This window comes from Ammospiza caudacuta, chromosome 4 (assembly GCF_027887145.1).
Source record: "Ammospiza caudacuta isolate bAmmCau1 chromosome 4, bAmmCau1.pri, whole genome shotgun sequence".
Lineage (NCBI taxonomy): Eukaryota > Metazoa > Chordata > Aves > Passeriformes > Passerellidae > Ammospiza > Ammospiza caudacuta.
This window is the reverse complement of record NC_080596.1, coordinates 24,731,924-24,749,675: the sequence shown is the minus strand read 5'-3', so window position 1 is coordinate 24,749,675 and position 17,752 is coordinate 24,731,924. Positions and strand designations below refer to the sequence as shown.

Sequence of the window (17,752 nt, the reverse complement as noted above, 5' to 3'; positions counted from 1 at the left end):
TTCCTGCCCTTGCTTCTCTCTGATTCCCTGGTGTGTACATCTTCAAACACTTACTGGTGTGCCTTCCTGGCCTCTTGAGGAAAACACAATAACAGCTACCATAAATAGTAGTTTGGGGGGGAATCTTGCTATGAGGAGCTAAAAACCATTTTTATAGTGCTTAGATTGTCAGCATAGCTGGTGAACGGTAGAGCCACTGAGTGGCTTCCTTGTCCTGTGTGATTTTCCCCCTTTTTCTGGTGCTGGGAGATGATTATGGCATAATTTACTAGCATGTGTCAAATGTCTTTGGTAGCATTTGTGGGCCAGGAGCACATGTGCTGCATAGTTCAGCCATTGCCATACCTCATGTGCTATCCTGTTCCAAGCTCCTAATTCAGGAAAAACCTCACTTTTTTTTTTAATGCCTTTTAAATTAATTTTTTAAATTATTATTATGCAGGATTGACTCTTCACAGAATCATAGAATCCCAGAATGGTTTTGCTTGAGAAGAACCTTAAAGTTCATCTCATTCCACGCCCCTGCCATGAGCAGGGACAACTTCCATGGGACTGAGTTGCTCCTAGTGCTGTGTAATCTGACCCTGAACATACCCAAGGAAAATAATGGGAGTCTTTTAGCCCACAGCTGGGACACAGGACCACAGGTTGTTAATCCCTTGTGTCCAAACAGAGATGTTTGCTCCTGAAATCCCAGATGGAACTGATCCAAACCAAACCTGGGTTTGAGTTCCATCAGCCAGAGGAGGGAATGAGCCCTGGTGCCAGCCATCCTGGGGGTGCCACACAGGTCTTAGCATTTCTCTACTGTCATTTGCTTTGTGTGATTCTCCCTTGATCAGAGAGGGCAGAAGAAGAGGCAGGAGGGGGAGCTCATTTTGTTTCTGTGAACTCCAGGCTGGGGGCAGCTGCAGAGAACTTTGGGTGCAAATAATCCTGCCCAAACACAGTCAGCTTGAACCTCTCTTGGGCACTTTTGGATCCCTCTGTGCCATTCCTCCTGTGATCCTTTAGCTGCGAGGTGTGGGCTCAGAAACACCTGCCCCTACTGGATGCACTTTTACACATATAAACTTAGGTTATTAGGAAAGTAATCAGGTGTAATGAAAACGTGTTCTGTTTAGAAAACACAGAAAGCAGGTGTTTTGGCACACTTGTTAACAGTAGGTCTTGCACTTTGTTTCTGTTTTTTTAATCCTGTTTTTAGGAGGACTACTAAATTACAAAATTAAAAGTGAGGGGAAAAAAATGTTGCTTTTCATTTTCTATGCTTTGCATTGGGCGTTATGTCAAGTGATTCCACTGAAATATAAACTGAATAATTGACCTTCAGGCCTCTGCAGTTCATTCTTTTACTGTGTTTCAGTGGCTGCAGGCACTAGAAACACCAAATCCCAAAGCATTCCTACATCTGTGACATGAAGTGCAGCATCTTTAAACCCAAGTGCTCAGTGTGGGCTTTCCAGGTGGGTGCAGGTGGTCCATCCTGGCAGGGGTGTGGGAGCCCCTGGCCCCTCAGGAGTCAGGGCAGGCTGAGAGAAGGAGGAGCCTCCCCACAGCTCCAGCTGGGGATGATATTGGCTGCTGGAAACCCTTGGTCCAGAGCTGGGAGAACTGCAAGAACAGCTTTTCTTCTTCTTTCTGTCCATCACTAGGAGGAATATTAAGGTGAAGCTGCACTAATCCCTTTATTTTGTTTTTCCCCTTGGCTTTTTTACTGTTTAATCCTGTGAGCATTTCCAGCCTTGGCTATGCAGGCTTCTGAAAAAGCCCAGCAGGTAGGCAGATGTTTGTTTCATAGGTGTTAGGTGTCATTTGTATCATAGGTATTTGCCCACGAGTGTTTGTGTCAAATTTGGAGGGGTGTGGGTTTTGTATCTGCGGACCACTCAGGCCATTGGGCCTGAAAGTCATCCCTCAAGTACAGAAACCAAGCAATTTTCTTAATTCCAGGTGTTATGTCCCTAATGTTCCTAATACAGTGTAAAGTATCTTTTTAAGAGACTGAGATGTTTAGTTATCTTTGTGCTGTAGACAAGGGATTTGTTGGGCTGGCAGCAATGTTTTTCCACCTGGAGGTGTCTTACAATAATCAACACAAGAAGTAATTGGTTTTCCTTTTTTTACTGTTTTTTATTGTAGTTTGGGGAAAATGCTTGGCTTAAATGAATCAAATGTGTTTAAGTGCTTCCTTTCTAGAGGATTACTCTGTTATTTTCTTATGAATCCTCAAGGAAATGGAGCTGGAATCTGAGAAATGGATTTGCCTGTGGATTCCTGCAGTTCATGGTCTGCTGGGTGAGGGTTCTTCTGGCCAAGATAGCTCTGAGTAAAGTGTGAACTCCAGCTAAGATGAGCTAAATAGTTACCAAAGAGAAACAGTTTCAAAATAATAATTTTTTAAAATTTTTTGGCAAATTGTGCCTCAGGGATACTCCAATGATTGTGCCTTGCTCCAGCTCCCCCCACCACAGGTGGGCCACAGGAACACACACCCTGAGAGCACTGGATTTGGGGTGTTGTGTGTGCAGGGGAGGCTCAAGGGCTGCGCTTGCTTTGACTTGACAGCTGGGTTATGTGTTCTTTTCCTCCGCTCATTTGTTCCTGTAGCCCTTTCCTCTTTCTCCTGCCATTCCCTGCAGTTTTGCTCTTGTTGCCACCAAGAAACTTGGTGCCTATTTTCACTGTGCTTTCCTAGCTGCTGTCTTGGGGCTTGCTCCTGTGCAGCACACTGGGTCCCACAGCCTGCTCCTTGCTCCTGTCTTGTCTCTGGCCTCTCTGTGCTTCGGCCCTGGTGTCAGGGAGGGGGGTGCCAGGCTGCTTGCTTTGTGCACAGGGATGGAAGCGCTTGGAGCATCTTTCATTACCTGTCACACCTGGGTTAGGCTTTTGTGGGGCTTTTGTTTTGTTTTTCTAGAGAAAATCAAAGCAGTAGGTTTAGCACACGAAAGATTAAGGAGGTTTTACCTCTAGAAGCTGGGGACAGTGGTCTAATCTTTCCTCCTACAAGCTTGTAGAGTTTTTCCTTCCTTTTTCAATGCCTGCTCTGTTGGGTGTTCCAGGGAGGGCTGGGTTCCTCACAAAGGGTTTCAGGAGTTGTTGTTTGACACAACTGCTTTGGTGATGGGTCAGAGAGGGAGAGGAGAATTCACTTTTTATTATCTTGAGTTTTTCCATCCTGGCACACGGGAGTAGCTCAGTGCTGGCACAGTTCTCTGAGAAAGAGCAAGGTTTGTGAGGTTTAACCCTTAAGAGCTGTGTCTCAATGGCAAAGATTTGGTCCTACAGACCCAGACAGACAAGGGGAAAAAGAAACTTTGGTTATTCATGGAAAATATTCCGTTATTCCTTGTATATTCTGTTATTCCTTGTAGTTCTGTTGCATCATTTTGTATGAAATGCTGTCTGCTATTTTTCTAACAGAATGTGCTTGGAATTTAGATTAAGGATGAGGAGTTGGGTCTGTTCCCTACAAAATCCTGGGAGGCCTGAAGGCTTTGGGGAGGTGGCTGCTCTCAACAGAGGTTATTGAAACAGGATCAGGGTGACAGATGCTGCATTTTGTTGCATCCTGAGGTTTTATGAGCCCTCTTGATGCTTTCCCCGGGATGTGGCTGTGGTGGAAGGTGATGCTGCACCACAGGGAGCTGAAGGTAAACCTGCCCCTCCCATGGGCACTGCTGCCCTTGGTGTCTCTGCTGTGCCACCAGACCGTGGCACTTTGCTGCTGTCACTGCCACTGCCACCCCACTGAGGCTGTGCCCTCCTGCCAGCCCCACCCAGGAGCTCCAGGGGGGCGTCTGTGCTCTGTTGGGAGCGTTGGCTGGGAATGTGCCTCATCCCTGGCAGTGTCCCTTTGTCCCTGGGCTGCCAGCCAGAGCTTTGGGCTGCTCAGGCTCAGGGCTGGATTGCCCAGGGCACTGAGAGGGAGCAGCACAGGGAGGGTGACAGAGAGGGGCTGGCAGAGCCCAGCTGGCAGCCTGTGCTGGTGCTGCAGGTGGGCTGGGGGCACTGCAGGGAGTGAATGTCCCCTTCCCTAAGCAGCCCTGCAGATCCCAGGGGCTCCTAGAGCAGGATTTTATTCCTTACTTCCTTTGTGGAAATTCATTCTCCCAATTGCGATGAACAACGCTTTATTTTTTCCTGGAGAAAACCACATGGCAGAGACAGCTTACAGAGGAGCCCAGGCCTGTGTTTGGAGCAGGGAGTGCTGAGAGCTGCGTGCCTCGCTGTGCCCCTGCAGCTACAGCCGGGACAAACACACAGCGCCAAGTCCCGTTTCCCAGCACTCCCACCTGGAGAAGCCCTTCCTGGGAGACAGCGAGCAGGTATTTATTTCCAAGCGCAGACGAGCACTATTTCAGTTTATCCCCAGCCGTTTCCGAGCCCCCCGCCCTGGCTGTGCCCCAGAGCCCCGCTCGGACCGAACCGGGCCTGGCCGCGCCTCGCTGCTGCTGCCGCCTGCCGACCACGCTGCGCCACTGCGCCCGGAGCGGCGCATGCGCACTGCCTCCCGGGGCGCAGTGGGGACACCTGCCGGCCGCAATGCGGTACTGCAGCTGCAGGGCGCACATACGCACTGACCGCGGAGGAGCTGTGTGTTAGTGGGAGCAAATCGGAGCATGCGCAATGCAGAACTGACGCCCCGCTATCACGTGGTGTGTAAGGGCAAAAGATCACCCCGATGACGCGCATGCGCTGTGGCGTTCCGGCGTGCAGTGCTGCCTCCTTGTGGGGAGCGGCTCGTACTGCAGAGCGGCGGGCGGCGGTCCCGCCCGTGTGGGACAGCGGTACCGGGAGCGCCCGGGCCCTGAGCTCCCCTGCCCGGGACCTGAAGTGTCCGGGCCCCGTGGCATGATGGAGAAGCCGAGCGGGTCTGGAGGCCGCAGCTGCGCTGAAGATGAGCGGGGAGCGAGAGGAGCCCTGTGAGGAGCAGGCGGCGGGGCCGTGACGGGGGGATTGCTGTGAGGGGAGAGGGGGCGGCGCCGTGAGGGCACGACTGGGGCTGCCGGCAGAGCTTGGGTTTGTTTTATTGCTATGAACGCGGAAAACAGGGAATGAGGGGGTACAAAAGCACTGCGGGTGTTCGGGCAGGTGAACCAGGGCTCAGGGCACGGAATGGCTTTCCTGAGCTCCGCAAGTTCCTCTTCCCTCTCTCAGGAGCAGTCGTGAGGAGTTTCCCGTTTGGAGCTGGGCTTCAGAAGGAAAGAACCTGAGATTGGTGGTCCTAACAGAACTGTAAGTGTATGAAGCTTGCTGCTGTAAGCAGCCAGTAACTCCCAGGGATACTTTAACTATTAAAAATGGTGACTTTTATTTTGTCTGTGCACCAACCACTTGGCTTTCCCTGCAGGGTTCACTGAATTGGAATTCTGAGGCTCCTGGTGCTTGTGGCTGCAGCATCTGGCAGGTAGAAAACATCACTGTGTGTCTGACCTGGTTTTGGATGTGCATTTCCAGAGGTACTCAGAGTGGGAATAGGCCAGCAGGGTGGTGAGAAGGGCTTTGTCCCATGTCTGGACAGCCTCATGGCAGGGATGTTTTCAAAATATCTCTTGTCTTTTGCTTTCCCAGCTCAGGGTGTTCACTGAATGGGGGAGTGAGGAGGTCTCTGTTAGGATTGTGGGAGACAGAGAAAAATCAGCTGCAGTAGGCTGAGGACCATCTCCTGTAATTTATGGAACACTTAATCCAATTGTGACCCAAACCTGTGGCGATGATTCTAAATAAGAGTTGGACTTTTCCTTCTCAGGGTCACTGGGAAGCACGGGACAAGAACTGATCCATAACTTCTTGCAGGCCCTAGCAGGGAGAGGAGCAGCAACCTGTGCTGGAAGAGTACCCACGAGTACCTGTGAGGTGATGATCTACAGTTTTGAAGCGAATCTGGCAAGGAAACCATGTTGTTTTGAAGGAACACCTCAGGTGGAATGTGTGAGAAGGATTATTTGACGAGAGAAATCTTGACTGTGAGAAATATGGCTGGCTTGGCTCAAGTTAAAATTGCTGCTTTCTGCAGAGCTGCATCAATTTCCTCAGTTCCAGGGGAGGATTGCCCTGTGTTCTTGGCTTGTCAAAAGCTTTCATTTTGCCCCAGGAGGAGCATTGTGGTTTTGGTGCTGTGTTCAGCTGGAATAGTGCCTCTGGTCCCTTTTTAAGGGAGAAGCCAGAGCTTGGATTTCTCTCTCTTTGCTGCTGAAGGAAAGCCCTGAACGTGCCTGCAAAGGCACAGCTGGGTGCTCTGGGAGGCAGGAATGGTTGTGAAATCCTGGTTTTGGCTGGGACACTGGGCAGGTGTACCCTGCTCACCTCCTTCATCTCCTGTGGGTGTCCTGCTTGAAATAAGTGTCATTCCCCTCGGTCCCTCCATAATTCCAGGGACATTGTTTATCCTGCTGTGGCTGGCTACTGGGCAGAGGAGATGCTGCCTCAAGTGTGCTCCTGCCCATCGTGTGCTCCCCAAATCTCTGCCCAGGGCAGTCCAAGCAGTGCTCATGCAGGTGTTAGCCTCGGGCTGTTCTCCTGAGCTCGCTCAGCCTTTCCGTACTTGTTGCTGTGTGTGCTTTTCACGGACGGTGACTTTGCCCTGACAATTCTGCACTCTGCCGTCACAACTTTATTTCACTTCTTTTGTCTTTGCCCCTGCTTTCTTCATCTTGCCCTTTCCCCCCTGTTTCACTGCTCTTTACATCTTCAAACTTTGAGCTGTGTGCTTTCCTAGCCTCTTAATGAAAATAAATTAATAAATACGGGAGCAGGAGACTTTTTTGGGAATGAAGTGGGGGGGCGTGGCTTGCCCTAAGGAGCCAAACCCCCTTTTTAAAACGTTACTTTGTCAACGTGCTTTGCGAGCTGTCGGGCCCAGGATAAAATCCTATTGCAAGCTGCGAATTTGGGCACAAATTGATTTTTAAAAATAAAATTTCTAAGTGCTAAGAGTAACCCCATAGAAGCGCAGGACTCCCTCCCGCCGGCCTGGCCCCGCCCACCCCTCCTGAGGCCCCGCCCCTCGCGAGCCCATCCTGTTCCCGCCCCTGCGTCCTGCCGGCCCTCCCCCCTGTGTGAGGGGCGGGGCCTAGCGCCGCTGTCCAATCAGCGCGGCGAGCGGCGCGCGGGCGCGGCCAATGGCGGGGCAGGGCGGCAAGCTTGTGCGCCGGTAGCGGAAGGCGCGCGGCCCTTCCGGTGGGGCTGCGCGGCCGCGGCCCGGCCGGGCTCCGGTGGGGATGGAGCTTGGTAACGCGTCCGTGCTCCCGGCCCGCAGCGCCACCGCCGCTGGATGTGCGCGGGGGAGGGCCCAGGGTGAGCGCCGGGAGGCTGCGCCGTCTCTGGGCCTGGCCTGGTGGTGGCTGCGCGGCCCTGCGCGGGTCGGGCAGTGCCCAGGAGTTAATCTGTGTGTTGTCTGTAGAATAACATGTTATATCTGTTCTAGTTCGATTGGTGTACTGAAATTTGGGTGTTCTTGCGTACTTGAGCATGTGAAATAAACCCTCAGAGTGCTCGGGGTACATAGCAGAAAAGGCACAGTAGTAAAAGTTATTTGTGGAGAAACAGGTGTTGTATTGTACGTTTGAGGAAGTGCTGAGTCTCGAAGAGTGGCTTAAAGTTTGTACAAGCTTACAAGAACAGGGTGGGATAGGGGGCTCCAATAGGCTGAGGATTCTCTCCTTATACTCATAAAACCCTTAACCCCACAGTGAGCAGGAAACCCGTGTAAAACCGTTCTGAGTTGTACTGTTTTTTCCTCGAGGTCACTGGGAAGCATGGGACAAGACCTGAATGATAAATTCTTACAAGGCTTGAATGATAACTTCTTGCAAGGCCCAGCAGGGAGAGGAGCAGCAAGTCATGCTGGAAGAGTTTCTGTGAGTACCTGTGACATGATGAATGTAATAGCTTCATACTTAATCTGAAAAACAAAACCTGCTATTTTAAAGAAAAACATCAGGTGGAAGTAAGTGAGCTGTGAGTAAGATTATTTGATGAGAGATTTCTTGACAGTGAGAAATATGTTGTTAGGGTTTTTTTGTATAACTTCTGCTTGAAATAGGAGTGTTATTCCCCTCCATCCCTTCCGTTTTCTGGGGTTATTTTTTATTATATTATGGCTGGGTAATGGGCAGAGGAAATGCTGTCTCCAGCATGGTTCCACAGCAGATGTGAGCAAGGTTTTGCATGAGTTTTAAAGGGGTCACAATTTCTGCTGCCTGGCAAATGTCCTGGGCGCCGTTCTACTTGGGATTTTCAGGGAGAAATGCAACACAAAAGGTTAAATCTGTGCCTGAGAGGATGGAATGTGTAGGGATGGCTTAGCCTTGAAAAGGGAAGCACTCCTTGGCTTATGCCACATAATGTTAGAAAAAAGGTACAATAACCACTGGTAGCTGTGCCCCGTGACTCCCTCGGTTCCCTCTCTGGCCAGAGCTGTGTGATCGCCTCGGAAAGGAGCTGCAATTCCCTCCTTCTCCAGCCGGGGTCATCCCAGAGCCGCTCCAGCCTGGGAGGGGCTCTCAGTGCGTGCTGCAGATGGTTCTGCTGTACCGATTTACCTGTTATGGCCTGGAAAGGCCTTTTTCTAGAACCCCTAGTACTTCAGAAGGTTTTTGGGGTATTTTTCCCGTTTATTTATTTTTTCCCGTTTATTTATTTATTTTTCCGCTGCTCTGGTTCACGTCTGTGATCTGTGGTGTTCCCTGCTATTGGTCTGTGTGTCTTTTTAGTGCTGTCATGGAGATGGTCCAGACTCTGGTTCTCCTGCAGTGTGCTGGTTTACACGAGACCCCAAAGCGTTTCCTTAAAGCATTTCAAAGGACTTTCAGCTAGTGGGTCAGAAGTTGCTGTTGGCTGCCATCACAAAGACACACAGAGGACATTTTTGATTTTCCCTGTTGTGTGCCTAGTGAGCCAGCAGGGAGCAGGTGTTCCCTGTGGAGCTGTGGGGTTTTCAGCCTGGCCAGTGCCTCTGTACCAGCAGCAGGGCTGCACCTGGAAGCCAGAGCCCGTGCGTGGCCAGAGGAGCTCAGCAGGCAGACAGGTCCTGACTTCTTTACACAGGTGTGTGTTTACCCTGTCTAGCCCTAACCTCTGCTCTGGTATGCATTAAACATTGCTTGTTTATCCAAGGTGATAAGCACTGCTGTTGACAAAAGCTTTGGGAAATTATGCAATAGTCAGGAACTCCTCATTTATGTCCCAGAGCAAGTTTCTCAGCCACTGTGCTGATCTTTGGGATGGGCTTGCTGGGACAGGCCAGAGAAGACGACCCCAGCCTCCCTGGTGTGTCTGAGCACCCTGCAAGCTTTGATGTGGAGGCTTCCATGGCAGTTAGAGCAAGTTCTGGCTGTGGTTCTATGGGCACCAGTGCAGCCATCAAAAGTGTTTAGGTGCCTCCAATAATTAGGTGGAATCTGTTGGTGGAAATTAGGGAGGTTAGTAAGATGAGGATTTGTCCTTTCTCTGCTGTTCCACTAATTGGGGCTGTGGAGGGAGGGGAGGAGGGGAGAAGGTTTCCACCAGTAAAACCAAGCCCAATTTTGTTTCAAATGGTAGGACAGGCTAAACCAGGTCTGAAGTTCATTGTAGCTTTTCTTTGTGTTTATTAGCTGTTACTTACAAAAGACCAATTAGTATAATTATTGCTTTCCTCCCTCCCTGAGATCCATCTCCTTAAGTCTTAGCTGTGGTAGCACAGACAAATCATTCCCATTCAGTAATTCCCAAAAATTCCCATCCAGTGCATGACCTGTGGATGGTTTTAAATGCCTAAAAATGGCATGATTTCCTGTGGTGCATGTTCCCCAGGACCAGGCTGCTGCCTGTGACTCTATGTGGGAAAGCATGTGGACAACAAGGAGAAATGCAGAGCATCTTTTATTTTCTTGTTCTTTGCTGTAAATCATCCAAGTGAAGTATGAGTTAGGAGAGCTGAGTGTATTTCATGGAGTGTATGATTTGTACAATTTCAGTGACATAACAGCTGTGAATAACAGCCAGGTATTTGTGCTGTGGGGTGAAAGAAAACCTGCATGTCTTTCCTGTCCAGAGGAATTTTGATCAATTTCATTACCCTGGGAAATAGAAGCCAAGTCTAAAAATCATAGAATGGAGTTGTGGAATAGGCAGGATTGGAGAGGACCCTCAAAAGTCATGAGTCCCACACCCCTGCCATTAACAGGGACACCTTTCTTACAGTGTTCCTGAGTTGTTCTTCCTTCCTGTCCATGATTACAAGAGAGTGTTTGAGGTGGGCGTTGTTCATTTCCCCTTCAAATTTGGTTTGCAAGAATGATTAATTGCATTTATTTGCAGCACTGAGTGTGCTGCTGGACTTGGAGCTGAGCTGTGTGCAGGTTTGGGTTGATAAAGGAGATTTTCGTGGCCAAAAGGCACATCTTGACTTTCCATGGGAAGTCAGGGGGTTGCAGTGGATTTTGGGGTAGCTCAGCAGGATTGAGCTCAATTTTCAAGGACTTTGGAGTGTATGGAAGGTGGGGCCACATTTAGGGTATAAGAGGGCATAAAGAAAACCCCAGATAATTTAGACCTTGAAAAGCATTAGAAAGATGAATGTTGAGAGTCCAGGAGATGACCCAGGGACTGCAGATGGAGGTGGCCAGGAGAGCCTGGATGCTGCAGGAAGCAATGGTGCACTGTAGGATTTCACTGGAGCACAGCAGCCATGGGCACCCCTAGAGCAGAGGGCCTTTCTTTCCCTTGGGGACAGTCCTGTCACCTGGCAGCACCTGTGAGCTCCCGTTGGTAAGGCACAGAACAAAGGGAACGCCTTGCCAGGTGCAGTTCACACCTGTGCTGGCAGCCAGAAATGTGCTCCAGGTTCACACGGGAGCACTGGGAGCGGGGCAGGGCCAGAGCTGGGCTCCAGCCAGGAGCCTCTGGGAACTGCTCCAGTGGGGTCAGCTCCTCATCCTCTCCCTCTGCCCCTGCCAGGCGTGGGACACAGGTGTCTGGAGGCTGCTGTACCCCACTGGGAGCCTGGAATGGGACAGGTGGTGGCACAGGGAGGGATGGGGTCACACCCGTGCTGCTGGGACAGTGCACAGTGCGCACAAAGTGCTCGGTTCAGAAATGTTTGCTGAAAGGACCTGAGCTGCCATGGTGGAGAGCAGGACACAGGGAACCTGGCTGGAATGCACAAGTGTCTGTGGACACTTCCTCATTGTCCTTTCAGGCAGTTCCTGGAAGCTTGTATTTGTGAGGTATTTTGTGAAAGAATTGGTAGCATCCATAGCTAGAGAGTGAGTAATTGTTAGCTGCTGTGGGGTAGTCACACATGGAAAGGGAACCAGGTGGGAGATGAAGCACTGGCACTGCTAAACTCAAAAAAAAAAAAACCAGATACCCTGCAGCTCTGAAGTAAACCAGAAGCCTGACCTCAGTCACTGTGTTGATTGTCACCTAGGAATATATTTGTTCCATTCCCCACAATTTAGATAATGTCATATCACAAATGTGATAAGGAACACATTCAGGCTTGTAATAATCTCTTCTAATATACACTGTTATATGGAGCTCACCAAAGCAGAGCAGCACTAATAAAGTGTTTGCAATACTCTATGCAGTTAAGTAGAAAGACAAAGTAGGAAAGAAAAGGAAAAGGTATCTTTTGGAAATAGTAATTTCCTCCTGAAGTCAGCAGAGAAGTTACAGTGCAGGCCTAGCAGAGACACATGAATAGACACAGTGCTGTGAACTGGAGGTCTGTGCTGATGTTGGGGGTCTGCACACCTGGAGGAAGGGCTGGTGGCCTTCTTGGTCAGTGTATAATCATTTGTTGGGGGGTTTCAGCACTTTCTTGTGTTTCTGTAATTTTTATTTGAGCTCTCAGATGAGCTAATGTGCTCAGAGGACTGTGGATAACTCTTCCCTGTGCTTGAAGTCTGTATAACACCCGTCTCACAGTGTGTCCAAACACTTGGTAGTTTCTAATCCATCCCTCCACTGTGAGCAGAACAATGCTGTTGAATGAGTTTGCATTTTGGTTGTTGAGGAGAATTCTCATTCTTGCTAGAGGAACTTCATGTAGCTTTTGCTTCTCTCGGCTAAATTGTAGTAATGTGGGTTATTGGTCAGACCAATTACTAAAAGGGAAAAAGCAAATTGAGGTCAAGGTGGTCTGTGTCACACTAGTCTGCTGCAGCAGAAAAGGGACAAAGGAAGGGAAGTTCTGTTCTCTGGAGAGATGCCTGCCAATGTCCAGCCTTCTATGTTTTCACTGTTGGATTGAACCCCAGTACCTTCCCAGTTGTAGGTTCTGGTAGAAAGACTGAGCTGACTAATATCTTGGCTAAATTGACCTTTTCATGGGGATTTCAATGGCTTAGGAACCTTACCTGTCCATTGTTCTTTCCTGGCTGCTTTTTCTCTGGTTTTTGACTCCTGTAAATATGTAAGTTTTTCAGTAGCTGAAGCCAGGAGCTTGGTGCTCAAGGCTGACCCATGGGATGCATTTCCAGCATTTAATTTCCAAGTGAGCTGAGGTGTGAACAATACAGTCCAAGTTTGCACTCAGGAGATGTTCTACAGCCCCTTGCTTGCTCTCCCAGAAGAGCTGCCCCTAGAAAACACTCCTGGCTTACAGTGACACTGTGCAAACTTTAGTGTTTGTTCTAATGATAATAATAAACAACCTGGGAAGGACTGTTTTGGATTTATGGCTGCACGTTGTGTTTTGGCAAAATGAAATGACCTAGGTGCTGCTTTCTAACCCATAGCTGTTGCACAGGCCTTGGCTGTTAGCAGCAGAAGTCAAGTACAATATAAGACTTAAACTATTATAAAATAAACCTTATAACTCAGGGTAGGTTTGCTGAGACTGGTGTATGTAAAAGACATTTTCTGGCCTGGGAATGACAGACTGTCTTCCATCGTCCAGAGCCCAGCTGGAAAAACTAACCCTTCCTTTGATTTAACTCCCAGAGATGTTATTTTTCTTTTCAGCTTTTCCCCCCAGAATCTATCCATTAAATGTAGAGCAGTGAGGTTTGCTTTTTATGGAAAATACCTATGAACAATGGAGAAAGGATGAAACCTTAGTACAGCAAAAAAGCATACTATGTTCTATAAATAGTAACATTTTCCAAAGTGTGCTGACTGCCTCTGGTTTGAGTGGAGCAAAGCTTTGCACATTGCAGTGCAAATGCAGAGAGGAGTATGTGTCATGGTGAGCACAGACTGATCTCTGTCCTGCTTCCTGGGGAGGGGATGTGCCTTAGGGAAGTTGCCTGTTCTCTGGCTGCCTGTGGCCCTTATTTCCAGGAAAAATCCTGCTGTCCCTTTGAACAAGGCTGATCCAGAGAGTGAGGTGATGAAAACTTGGTGTCTTGTAGAGCTGACAGCTTAAACCTTGTAAATGAGGAAAGGACTGGAGTGTAAAGAGAGCTCTGCTACAGTTGCTGGTGATTATTCAAATAGCAAGAAGCAGGACACTGTCCTGGCTGGACAGGGTCCCACCCAGGGTGGGCTCCTGCCCTCCTGGTGGGGCTGGCCTTGGAGCAAACCTGGTTCTTGGGCAGGACAGTGTAGCACAGGGGACAGGGTCAGTGACATGTCAGCCAGTGTTCTGGGGTCCCTTCTGTCAATCCAAGTTCAGTTCATGGCATTCCTCCCTTGTCTTCTGTAAGCTGAAGTTGGGTCTGGAAAGAAATGCAAAACCATTTCATCTTTCTTTGTTGCCCTCCCTTTACAAAGGTGAGTGCTGTCTTTGCTGTTTGCTGTGGTGATGTCATTGCCTGATTCTCTGGCCAGTGGCTGTTCTGAGCACTGATGCTGAGGACATGACAAACGAGCAATATCCCAGGCTTTGGAGTTTAGTATGTCAGGAGACACAATCAGGAGCATTGATTCTTTCTTTCTTACATTTCTCCTCTAATTAAGAGCAAGTTTTTGGTTGTGGAATAATTCTGCATGTTCCTTAGAACAGTCACTTATGCAGAACATGGAAGCTCAGCAAACTTAGGAGGGAAATAATTGCAGCAGGGAGCAAAGATTTTCTGTGGGGTGATATCAGTACTTTACTTAGCAGATAGGAAATGGCCACTGCTCATTAGCGGAGCCAGTCCCACCCTGACTCAATTTCCCTTGGGCTGAGCTAGGAAGAAAGGCACATCTGTGCTCATGTCATGCTCCATGGGCTGCAGTCACACCTGGTCCTGAGGTGACTGCTGGCACTACCCAGGGGACTTGGGGAACCTCCCTAGGTGTGAATTTCCCTGCTGTCGTGGGCTGGGAGTGTTGGGTTGGAATGGTTACCCCTGCAGTTTTCCCCCCAAGAAAATCTGCCTGGAAGACCCATCCTGACAGAAGTAACCCTACTCCAGCAGGAGGAAGGCTTTCTAGAAATCATTTGTACCCTGAACTAATTAAAATGAGGGATCTCCACTGCCAAACCACAACTGCTTTCTAGTGTCTGGAATCTTGCTTTAAACTGATGCAAATACATGTGTTCTACATCTGTTCTGGAGAGTTCAGCCCTGACATTCTTTCATCCCATGCAGTATTTGTGAAATAAAAGGAAAAAAAGAGGATTGGATGTGCTTCATACAGATAGGATATTTAGTTAGCTTGGAGGTGTTTCCACTGCGGTTTCAGTGCTCAGGGATTGCTCCTGATGGCCTGGGTTCAATTGAAGCTGGTGACTACTTGTGACTGACTCTGCTCCTGCTTTAGTTAATTATTCCAGGTCTGTTGTGGAAAACAAGGTGGAGGGGGAATGTATCGGCAAACATAAACAGCAGTGCCACTGCAGCCCTTGTTCCTTTCCTTTGGAATGCACTACAGTTGGAATGGGCACAGGACTGTCAGTACTTCCATCAGGTGCCTGCCTGTGAAGGGTTTTCCCCAGGCTCTGCTCCAGGGGGTTTCCATAACCCTTCTCTAGTCGTTGGTAAGTGCTCCTGGTTTGTTTAGCAACAGGAATCACTGGACATGGTAAATATGCCTTAGGGACAGACTCCTCGTGTTTGATGATCAGTAGCAGTGAGTTGGTGATTGCACACAAGACAGCTTCTGTTCTCTGTGCAATTGTAACACTTGTAGGAGGTGGTTTTTTGTTCAACTGGCAGCATTTGAGGTAAAAATATCATCTATTCTATGATTCTAGGACTAGTGTTGACAGTGTTGTCAAAATAAGGTGGGTTAAAATAAAATGAATTTTTCCTTTTACTGGACAAATGAAATCAGATAGTTCTGTTAATATTTGTTGAGTCATTCATTTTTCGTCCCTGATTCCCTTTCCTCTGGCTCTGAGCACAGGTGAGAAGCTGGAGGTGTTGCTGGTGGATATTGCCAGAGCCAGAGGGCCTCAGGCTCTGCCCCCTCAGTTAGGTGTGCTCTTGGCCCTGTGTGCTCCATTCCCTTCTTTTCCTTGGCCCTGTGTGCTCCATTCCCTTCTTTTCCATCCAGTGTGTGTGTAAGTCCAGCATCCAGAGCAGGTGGAAGCATAAACCTCAGGGAGCAGCAGTGCTCTTGGGAGCTGAGATCTGCTTGTTCCAGTCAGCAAATGTTTGACACACCATGCTTAGTGATGGGCTTCTCCCAGGAGCGTTTGTTTTGACATGTCTCAGGCACAGACATTGCTGTCACACCACAGTGGTACAGAAAGAATTTATGGCAGTCACTGTCTGAGATGGGGACTAAATGGGGTAAGAATAGAAAAACAGGCAGTGAGATGACAAATTGTCTCCCACCTCAGGTCCTAACGATCAGCAAGTTTAATAAATCTCAGCAGAAAACAACAGCTTCCCCCTGCTTTGCAGGGAGTATCCCAAAAGGCTGTGGCTGGGGAGGAGCTGGAGGAGGCCGGAGGTGTGCTGCACCAGGACCCTGCCCTGCCCTAAGGGCTTCCTTTCTCCCACTGAGGGCAGGCAGCCTCAGGCTTTGGTGGCGAGCACCTGGGCAACTGTGACCACCTGCTTTTTTAGAAAAACAGATACTTTGGTCAAATATGAAGAGAAGGTCGTGGGAAACATTTGCCACCCTTTATCTTTTAATTAAGCAACCCCCAAACCCCAGCCCAGGCTTACCTGAGATCCCAGAGCTGTATTTGTGATGCTATAAAGCCACTAAGTGTCTATTCCCGAGAAGATTTCACAGTAACACTGTGACTGAAAAAAAACAATTAAATGATCTGTCTGGGTCTCAAGTGTCTGGAAACTGTTTCTTGGGCAGCGAGTGCAGAAAAAAAGTTTATACCTTGCAAGTGAACTGGCTTCCATTCTGTGGCCATGCCTGGCTCTTGGTTTGAGATTGGATGTCTGCACCTGAGAACTGTGTTGTTCAAGGGGTGCTGTGAGTACTTCGATTTTGTGACTACTCAGAATTTTTTTTAGATTTTTGTCTGGGCAGGTTTTCTCTCTGCTCAGACAGTCACCAACCAGGTATACCTAGGTACTGATAAAATAGAAATGCAAATGCCTCTGGTGCAAACCCCAGCCCTCAGAAAAGCTCTGAGTCTGTGCAAAGTGTTTTATGTGCTGCTGGCTTGAGTAGGTTCTGGTGGGCTACAGCCCCAAGAACTGGACACTTTTCCAGGGTAGAACTGCATGTAGCACAGCTCTTGAATTGCAGCTTTGCCATCTGTAAAAGTAAGTGGCAAACTTGATTTAGAGGGATGCTCCTAATGTTGTCAAGCAGAGTCCTCCAAGGAGGCAAAACAGCCAGACCTGCCATTTGTTTCTGCTTTATTGAACTCCACGTTACATCCCCTGTCCTTTCTCCTTTGCACTCTTACTTGGACATGCCCTCCACTTAGGGAATTGAAGTTCTGTGTTGTCCTGGTCTGGTTTGTGCTTATCCTGTTTTTTAGACACTGTCTAACTCGGAGGTGCTGGAGAAGTGTCCATAGTTGACCAGGCTTTGTGTGGGAGGGAGCATTTTGGTGATTTTTTCCTGCTGCTGCCATAACCCCAGTGAGGTTAGGACCAAAACATGGCAAGCTGCAGAGTGAGTTATTAGCCTGAGCAATGGATTTAGCATGAGCAAATTGCCTTCAGGCATGAACGGTGTCCTCCCCAGGCTTCAGGAACCAAATCCTGAGGTGCTGTAAGCAGTGTCCCACGTGCTCTCAGTGTCCAGAGACCACAGGGTGTGCCCAGGCGTGGATCCCTCGGGCCTGCTCCAGGGAGAGTGTGCTGCTGTGGAAGGAAGGCTGTGTATTGTTTAAAAGAGCAAGTGCTGTAGGAGGAAATGGTACTGATGTGTCAGAATGGGTTGTGCATGCAGGACAGGAGACCTATATTTATTAGCTCAAAATAACATTGACCTTATAACAGCTCCTAAAGGTCCTTCCTGAGGCTGAGCTAGACTCTGGAAATGGAGACCAGGAGTGTCCTGGAGCATACAGAGGAAAATGAGCTATAAAGTTATCAGTCCAGGAATTCACCAGAGGAAAAAGGGAAATTTTGGGGAAGAACTCTTGTCCCTGTTGTTTTCAGTGTGTATTGGAGCCTTTCTCCAGCATGGGGTGTGCCAGTTTGCAGCAAGGTCTGTTCAGGTATGGTGGTGCCAGCCTGGCTTTGCAAACATCAGAGAGCTGGGCAGGTGAAATAAAACACCGGGGAGAGTCTGAGGGGGCACAGGGGAGGGAGGGACTGTGCTAGCACAATGGGAGTGCATAATTCCACATTCTTGGGAGAGTTTTGCTGAAACGTCCACTTTTAAAGAAAATATTTGGGGATCATTATTACAGGAAATAAATTTCATGGTGTTTTTAAGTTGTATCTATAAAAAACTAGAAAGG

The 17,752-nt window shown here is 48.8% G+C and overlaps 1 protein-coding gene across 5 annotated transcripts in view; it reads left to right on the top strand.

Moving 5' to 3' along the window:
* The first annotated feature begins 4,764 nt into the window (after positions 1 to 4,764).
* The window catches only part of BMP3 (bone morphogenetic protein 3), a 75,592-nt gene continuing 62,604 nt past the window's right edge, over positions 4,765 to 17,752 (top strand). For 2 of the 5 annotated variants that reach the window (XM_058803761.1, XM_058803763.1), the window contains exons 1-5: positions 4,765 to 4,925; positions 5,161 to 5,238; positions 5,354 to 5,410; positions 5,753 to 5,859; positions 7,748 to 7,862. In XM_058803761.1, the coding sequence (XP_058659744.1) occupies positions 7,761 to 7,862 (102 nt within the window). In that variant the 5' untranslated portion in view covers positions 4,765 to 4,925; positions 5,161 to 5,238; positions 5,354 to 5,410; positions 5,753 to 5,859; positions 7,748 to 7,760. Of the gene's footprint in view, positions 4,926 to 5,160; positions 5,239 to 5,353; positions 5,411 to 5,752; positions 6,805 to 7,747; positions 7,863 to 17,752 lie in introns of those variants that run through there. The other 3 variants (XM_058803762.1, XM_058803764.1, XR_009274665.1) reach the window with 2 other exon arrangements.